Source organism: Maniola jurtina, chromosome 5 (assembly GCF_905333055.1).
Source record: "Maniola jurtina chromosome 5, ilManJurt1.1, whole genome shotgun sequence".
Classification (NCBI taxonomy): Eukaryota; Metazoa; Arthropoda; class Insecta; order Lepidoptera; family Nymphalidae; genus Maniola; species Maniola jurtina.
Genome location: NC_060033.1, coordinates 10,398,967 through 10,407,625, shown reverse-complemented (window position 1 = coordinate 10,407,625; position 8,659 = coordinate 10,398,967). Strand labels below are relative to the sequence as shown.

The window sequence follows — 8,659 nt, the reverse complement described above, 5'->3', positions numbered from 1 at the left end:
GCCTTAAAATCGGTCAAATATTTCAGGTGTAAAAAGCAAAAAAGACAGACACTGCTAACTATCCCATTAGGTACTCTGCTGAGTTTCTTGCCGGCTCTTCTCAATAGAATATTCATTCCGAACAGGTGGAAGAGTCACTGACGTAGCATAAGAGACACAAGTTGTCTAACATGAAATTAATTTTTGATTTTAAATGCAGGTAAAAGTACCTACTATTAAATTTACATTTTTATATAAAAATTCGTATCAACTCGATTTCCATTTAGTATCTTAATAAATAAATGGCAAGGTACGATTTGAAACTTCGAAAACTTAATATGCAGGTCTAGTGACAATACGTTATACTGATGGCGTTAAGCTTTGAAGCTAAGTTACTCTACAGTTGAGAATTGAGATTGGTTGAGATCCAGCTAAACTAATGCTGAAATCTATAAAGCGCACTTTGACTTTGCTCTGACTTAAGATTGAGTTAAAACGAGACAGATTTATGTGAGAGATATAGCTCTGTCTCGTTTTAACTCTGTCTTAAGTCTAAGCAAAGGCAGAGCGCGCTCTATAAATCTCACCCTTAGAGATACGAACTTGGTGTTCAAAGTAAAACTTTACATTACGCAAACGCACAGTAATTGCAAGGTAAAAAGCCAAGGTACCGGTCCAGCTGTTTTTTTTATTCATAGGTACTTTATTTATTTTTATCCAGTCTGCTTGGATTCTAGAAGGAGAACTCGGCGGGCTGCCGACTGGTTATTACGGTTCACGACGTGGCCGTAGCCAGGAATTGGTTTCTTTCACGAGTAAAAATAACTTTTACTCTACTTGACGGGCTGAATACCTACCTGGTTGGTTAGTGGAATATTACCTTTTAATTTGACAACAAGATAGAATACAATAAGAGCGCATTTTTTTTTACTTGAAAAAGTAGTAATAAACGAGCTCAGCCATAACAGAATTTTATGTTTTAAAGCTCCCCTACTCACTCCACTTTTCTTAGGTTTTTATCCCGGAAAAACAAGGAGTTCCCAGGGGATTTTCAAAAACATAAATCCTTGCGGGCGCATTTCCGGGTATCAACTAGAATACAATAAAAGCGCGAGCGAAGCGAGCGAGAGATCTTAACCAAAATTTGGTACTATTGAGATAGCTTGCATCCCAGCAGTCTTAGTAATAGGGTCTCATTGATATCCTTCGGGTACGGGAGTCACTCTGTGCTCAATGAAAGGCATTTTTGTGCTTCGTATCTAATTTACGTTCACTACCCTATATTACATTTAGTTACATAATATTATGTTCATTCTTTGATCAAGTCGTAGTACGTTGGTACCATGGTACCAGTCCCATGATACTCCGCAAAGAGTAGGTTACTACTCCGTAGTCCGTACTACAGCTCTGTCTCTGTGCTATTTTGTTTTATGAGGCGCCATCTAGTATACTTCTTCTGAACTTGCAAGGAGGTTCTTTGTGTACAGATTAAAATATTAACAAAAGTCAAAACATAGATGTAGGAATATCATTGAAAATCACTACATAGCTAAATACTATTTAATCATACAAAACTATATTGTACTTGTACAATTTTTTCAGCAAAAACTGAAGAATTAGTCGGAAGTAGACAGTAGTGCCTCACTTGTCTAAGTTGGCGAAGTTGGCAGTATGAGCTAAAGTGTATTTTAGTCAAGTGCTATGTTTTATCTAATAAAGTTGAATAAAACTATTCAATATAATATTGATTATTGTTTACATCATAAATACAATAAATATTGATTTCAATAATAATCAATATCATGCCAAGAAATCAAAATACGATTTTATTTTCTTTTAACTACCGGACATGGAATGACGCTGTCTCGTTCTATCACCGACGCGCATGACACAACATCCGGTATACGCTAGATAATTTCTTGCTGCGTGTCGCGTCCGCCATTTTGATACGCTCTTTGCTCTGTTGTCTATAATTTTCAATAGATCGTCTTTATGGCAAGGTCCGTAGATAATTTTCTCTTTGGAATTTGGATATCTATTAAATTGTGCCCATTGTGCTCTTTGATATTACAAAACTGTCAAAAGTTAAACAATGTCCTCAAGAATTTATTTTATATTTTTTTCAGTGTTTCCCGGTGGCATAATTATGTATGAAGTATTTTAAGATGGATTCATGGTCGAATTTGTGTCGATGCTGTTTGTCTCCCGAAACAGATGTGTCACTTTTGAATGACGACGAAAACCTTAGAGAGCAGTTTTTGGAAACAACTAGTGTTGAGGTAAGCCTTATTTATTTATCACCCCATAAAATAGATTACTTATCATAATTTTATTCGGCGTTGCCCTTAGCCGGTGCAGCATTTTTCTACGTCTTGGTTTCAGTGCAATATGTAACCTCAAAATAACTTGTTGGCGTTTGTTTTTCCAAACAAGTAAAACTCAAGTTCAATAGGTACTATTTAATAAATAATAAGTTATTTATAAGTATGCTATAATTAATTTTTTAGCTTTTTCCCGCGACTTCGTCCGCATGAAATAGTCGTAGCCTGTAGTACTTGGGGTTAATGAAGTTATCAGTGAAAGAATTATCAAAATCGGATTATAAGTTTTTGAGATTACCCTTTACATCCAAACCTTTAGACTTTATTTCTTTAATAATATTAGAGAATGACAATAATTGATCTCTCTGTGAAAGAATTTTTGAAATCTGATTATTAGGTATTAGTTTTAGATAATATGACCTCTACATCTAAATATACAAACTGTACCTTGGACTCTTACAAAGTGATTTGCTTCCTCGTTTCTAATACAGACACTGCTAGAATATGGAATGCTCTTCTGGCTTTCATTTTCCCCACTTGTAAAGTACAGTAAATAAAACAATACTCAATAGCTTTTCTTTTAATTTCAGGTGAAGCAAGGTGACGGATTACCACACAACCTGTGCAATAATTGTTATTCACTTATGATTTCAGCATATGAGTTTCGGTCACAGTGTATCAAAGTAGACAAAGAATTGAAAATTCAACTTGAAACACCAATGAAACCGAGTCAAAGTGAACAGTTCTCTCGTATAGAAACACAAATGAAAGCAACTTCAAATATGACTATAGAAGATGTCGCCAAGGAATCAATGAAGCATCTAGAGAGCATAATAAAAGAGGAACCGAGTGACAGTGATGATGACTTCTACTATGTTGTTGTTGTTGATAATCCTGACGACCAGAAGGATGAAGATGATGCCACAAATAACGGAATGAAAGAGTCCAACACTCAAGATGTAAGTAACTTTCAAGACCATCAAATGGAAGTCGATAACAAAAACAATTCAATTCATTTTCACAATAAAACAAGTAGCACACCATTTGAGAATAATATTGAGTCATTCCTTAATCCAAAAGTTTCTGTAAATGTACCAGCTACTATACTGGAAAATGAAGAGGGTCAAGACTTTGATGATAATTACATGGATGTCAACGATGTAAGCCAACCATCACAAGATCAAACACTTTCAATAATTGACGACTCCCAAGATAAACGTTACTCTATTGAGGTTCCAGGGAACGTAGTTAACAATCTACAAAACAAAAATTTCATTAAAATCCTCACTCCATCTGGCGCTGAACGGACGATACTTCTTAAGGGTAATGAAGCTATTAAATACATAACAGATCCTCACATGGTGAAAGCTGTAGATGAAGATTCAGCTCCTGAAGAGGTGATATTCTATGAAGGTGATGAATCTGATCTTCAAATACTGAAATGTGATGGTTCAGAATTAATTATAGAATATGCAGATGACAGTCATATTTCAACTGTCATACAACAAGACGATGGCACATTTTTATGTGAATGTGGCGAGCAATTTGATGATTTGGACAAGTATCAGGTTCATCAAGTGAAACATAATCCAGGTGATGATTTTTTATGTAGCTTATGTGGTAAAGGTTTTGAGACAGGTGAAATCCTAGCGGGGCATATGATACTTCACAGTTCAACAGGTTTCCTTGTAACATGCCCATTCTGTAACCAGGACATCAAAAGAAATAATCTTACTCAACATATAAAATACACCCATAATGTAAAACCTCAATGTAGTTTGTGCAAGAAAACATTTGCGAACCAAAATAATCTCAAACGTCATATGATGATACATAGTGGTATAAAAGACTTTGAATGTGAAATTTGCCACAAACGATTCCATCAAAAAATTACAATGCAAACACACAGGCTGACACATGTTAATCCTTTTACGTGTTATCAATGTGGTATTAAGTTCGAAAACAAAATTGCTTTAACTTCGCATAAGGCTAGTGATGATTGTCAGAAAATGAGACGGTCAAAAGTTAAAGAAGAGTTGATGAAGACGGTGAAACAAGAAATAATGACCAATGCTGGTAAGTTGTTGGGATTTGCTTGTTCACTGTGCAAGAAAATGTTTTCAGTTGAGTCTGCTTTGGATCAACATGTTGAAAGTAAACATCTGATGGATCATGATGATTCCAGTGGAGAAGGAAAATTTAGAAGGGCTTCGAAGAGGTTTGATTGTTTGATTTGTGGTAAAGGATGTGCCAGTCAAGCTATGTTGATCATGCATGAACGTGTCCACACTAACGAGCGACCGTTTCCATGCCAACTGTGTTCATTGCGATTCAAGACTAGAACACATTTGCGAACACATCAGTTAACTCACACTAGAGAGAAAAAGTTTGGTTGTTCAGTTTGTATGAAATTCTTTGCATTAAAAGGAAACTTGGTTGTGCACTTAAGAACTCACACCGGAGAGCGGCCTTATATCTGTACAATTTGTGGCGAGGCCTTCATTGACTCGAAATATCTTAAAAAGCACAAACAAAAGAAGCATGCAATAGAAAATGTTCCGTGGAACAAGTATGAATAATGAGCTAATTTTGTAAATAAAACAAGTGCTAATTCTGTTGCACACAAACATAATTGACAGGTCTAAATCTAGTGCTACAGTTTTCCACGAGGAGCATTGAAAAGGGGGTCATTGTCATTTTAGGTCAGAGATTGTGTACAGCAGAATTGGCATCAATGTTCATATATTATTATGATTATATTATTAGGGGGCTTAAATCTAGCTTGAAGACAGGTAAAAATTTATCCAAAGGTCTGATTGATATTCATAGATTTAGTATGCAAAAAAAAGTGGAATGTATTTAAATGATCATTTTAATTTTGCAAAATGGTTATCATTCTTAATGACTGATCCTCTTTTTCAATGATTCTGATCTTAGAGAATTTTTGTTACTGTGTTTTTGTATTATTAAGTACCCAATAGAACCTAGGCCAGGTTTATTAGAGGATCAAATAATATTGTCCCAAAAAAAATTTTGCATGAAAATGATTTTGTTTTAAGCTAGTAAGTAATGATTTTGTGTTTTTGTTTTGTTTTCTTATCAAGAAAGGTTAGTAGTCAAAATATTTTTAACAGAAAGTTGAAAATGGCCTCTAATAATAATTAAGACTGAAAGAGGAAGGGCTATTTATACTTTAAATATTGTGTAAGTAAGGTTTCAAATTCTTAATTAGGAATAGAACTAACTACTCTACTTGTCATTGGGTCACATGTTCTGGTAATTATAACAGGTTAATCAAATGCAGAAGTGACTTCTATATAGATTAGTTTTAGACCAACAAATATACTATCTATTAGTATTATTTAATTAATATTATTAATTTTCTTATTTACAGAAGATGAAGTCGCATTGAATTAGTTATAAATTATATCCCAATTTTGTTTCATTGTAATAGGGCAAAGCCCTTAAATTAGTTTTTTATGTATGTACATTATATCAGTATAAAAGAAGATAAATAAAGAAAAATACCAATATTGAGGCTCTTTATTTGTACCTTTCAAATCCATTTTAACCAGTTTAATCAAGTCTTTAACCAGTGTGTCCTTCCCGTCCTCACATGGTGCTGAAACGTGGATACTGACGAACGGCCTTGTCCACAAATTCGAAGTTGCTCAGCGAGCTATGGAGAGGGCTATGTTAGGAGTTTCCTTGAGCGATAAGATCCGAAATAAGGAGAACCAAGGTCACTGACATAGCCCAAACTTTTAGCAAGCTGAAGTGGCAGTGGGCAGGCCATGCTTGTCGTAGAGGCGATGGCCGTTGGAGCCGGAAAGTCCTTGAGTGGAGACCGCTTTTAAGCAAACGTAGTGTGGGACGCTCTCCAGCACGATGGACCGATATATTAAGCGGCTGGTGGGAAGTGGCTGGATGAGGAAGGCTGAGGACCGGGTGTGGTGGCGCTCTTTAGGGAAGGCCTATGTCCAGCAGTGGAAGTCCACAGGATGATGATGATGAAATCCATTTACCCAATTAGAACCAAATAGAATGGATTGTTATCTGTGTACCTAAGGTGTATCTACAAGGTAAACCCTGAGGAGGTTGCCTCTTGTCTGAAAGGCGAAGGCTCAAGTTCCATCCATAGGTAGTAGAATCCACCTTGCTTGTAATAACTTATCTCTGGCCTTACTGAAGTCTAATAAATCTAAAATTATGGATGTATGATTATGATCAACCCTTCGTCGAGTCACTACTGACCACTGGTTTCCTCTCAATGGGTTTAGGTCATTGTCTGCACAGCTGGCTCAGTGCCGGTTAGCAGACGATTATGGTTCCTCTTAACTCAATCCATATTCCTTACCGAGATGAACACCGAAAAGTAGTGCCGTGGAATTAGGAAAGTTTGCCTAGTGATGGTGATCCGTGATAGTACTCCTACTCGACAATAGATGACGTTAATCATTTTAGTATATAAATTTTTCTTTGTAATAAGCTGTTCTGGAAAATAATTCATTAAACCGAATTAGGGTCTAATGAGGAATAATAATTATGGGTAGTAGAAATAGATACTTAATAAAGTAAGAAGTTTTTTATTTTCTCTATAAAAATACGCCACGTAGCTATTGAGCAATAGATGGCAGTTTATTACTTTCCATAAAAACTGTCGTCTTTTCGTACAATTTTTTGACCTGTAAGGCATAGTAGGTAACGTATTTTGACATCCTAATTACGAATATCATAACGAAAATTAGCGTAAAAAAATGTTAGTTTTGTTTGTTTGTTGGAGTTTATATGCTCCACAGTTCCTAACTCCGCTGTACACATACATTACACACCCTCCTAAAATAATAATCTAAATCGGTTAGGAATGCGCGATTATGCACAACGAACGAAAAGAGGTTCTCCTTCGTTTTTCATACGAGTATATTCAATGGCAATTGCGCCAATTTTTGTCATGGTATTCGTGATTAGGAGGTCAAAATACGTTATCATACCGCAGATTCATCGGAGCTATGCGCTTTTCGGAAGTTTATCCGAATTATTAAAATCGGTTTAGTAGTTTGAATTCATGGGCGGTGGTAATCACTTCACATCAGGTGCTATTTTTAATTTAAAAAAACAGATCTTTTTTCTTTATAATGAAGAACCGTTCCTCTATAGATTGAGGAAAAACTTCATGTTTTTTTGGGCATATGCCTCCTCACGTACACGCCTTTGTTCCTGATAATGGGCGAGCGTCCTCCAAGTTTTCCCCACAAGCTTGGAGATGTCGTCCGACCGACGCGCGACGCGGACGCGAATACAGTCCGACATGACTCTTTTGGCGCGTGGCCAAAATCGGAACTAAAGCCGCCATCTAGAGAAGTGCATTTGTTGCTAAGAGCTGTGTCGGCATAAAGCGACAACTGCGCCCTCCCTCAAGTGCCAAAACAGCCTTGTCGGACTGTAGATGGTTGCCTTCCAACGTTTCTCGTTTCGGTGCGTGGTCTCCAATCCAGTAGCAAACGGGTTTAGCGGTCATCTGTGGTCCTTCAGATATCGACCTGGAACTTAACAAGCAAAGGAATAACTAGGTAGATGAGTTAATTTTTAGGGTTCCGTACCTCAATAGGAAAAACGGAACCCTTATAGGATCACTTTGTTGTCTGTCTGTCCGTGTGTCGTGTCTATCAATAAAAACTATAGAGTACTTCCCGTTGACCTATAATCATGAAAGGCAGATAGATAGGTCGTATAGCAAAAGTTAAAAAAAAACCGAAAACCGTGAAATTGTGGTTACATCACAGAGAAAAACATTAAAATATGTTTCAATTTTCAGTTTCCAAAGTAAGAACTATAACCAAGTGCTGTATAATATGAAAGGGCTTTACCTGTTGTATATTCTAAAACAGATTTTCATTTATTTTTATGTATAATAGTTTTTGATTAATCGTGCAAAATGTCGGAAAAATACACAGGTACGAAACCCTCGGTGCGCGAGTCTGACTCGCACTTGTCTGGGTTTTGTAGGGGTTCCGTGCCTCAAAAGAAAAACGGAACCCTTATAGTTTCTACAAAACAGAGATGGTGCAAGAACAACTAACTTAAAGTAGGTATATATATTCGCCGGTTTTCCAAAGCATTATTTTAATCTCTAAATCGTAATAAACAGCTGCTTTACAGAAACCACGTGGCCATCTGTCAGAACTCAATACTCGAACTCCGTTGGTTTTCAGTTTGCCCTGTGAGCCTTGCATTGCAGACAGGTTTTTGGTTTGTGGGATAAAAAAAAAAACAGAAACTCCTTGCGTCATCTCTCACGATATGTACCAGAGCAGCAGCGCAAGCAGGCGCGTTGGCGTAGTAAATTAGGCGCGGGCTCG

General features: G+C 36.6%; 1 protein-coding gene across 3 annotated transcripts; it reads left to right on the top strand.

The window, feature by feature from the left end:
• Positions 1-1,870: 1,870 nt before the first annotated feature.
• Positions 1,871-5,519, top strand: LOC123865221 (gastrula zinc finger protein XlCGF58.1-like). 3 transcript variants are annotated; one of them, XM_045906100.1, is made up of 3 exons: positions 1,871-1,979; positions 2,106-2,258; positions 2,891-5,519. In XM_045906100.1, exons 2-3 carry the CDS (start codon positions 2,130-2,132, stop codon positions 4,877-4,879), a joined length of 2,118 nt encoding a protein of 705 aa, XP_045762056.1. In that variant the 5' UTR covers positions 1,871-1,979; positions 2,106-2,129; the 3' UTR covers positions 4,880-5,519. The 3 variants fall into 3 exon arrangements, with proteins under 3 accessions (XP_045762056.1, XP_045762057.1, XP_045762058.1); XM_045906101.1 differs by lacking the exon at positions 1,871-1,979 and having other exon boundaries at positions 1,994-2,258; XM_045906102.1 differs by lacking the exon at positions 1,871-1,979 and having other exon boundaries at positions 2,119-2,258; positions 2,955-5,519.
• The last annotated feature ends 3,140 nt before the right edge of the window (positions 5,520-8,659 follow it).

Excerpts from the sequence above, each read along its gene's own strand:
- LOC123865221 (XM_045906100.1), top strand. The coding sequence starts at position 2,130 with ATGAAGTATTTTAAGATGGATTCATGGTCGAATTTGTGTCGATGCTGT. Across the intron at positions 2,259-2,890 it reads TGGAAACAACTAGTGTTGAG|GTGAAGCAAGGTGACGGATT; the intron begins GTAAGCCTTATT and ends TTTTAATTTCAG.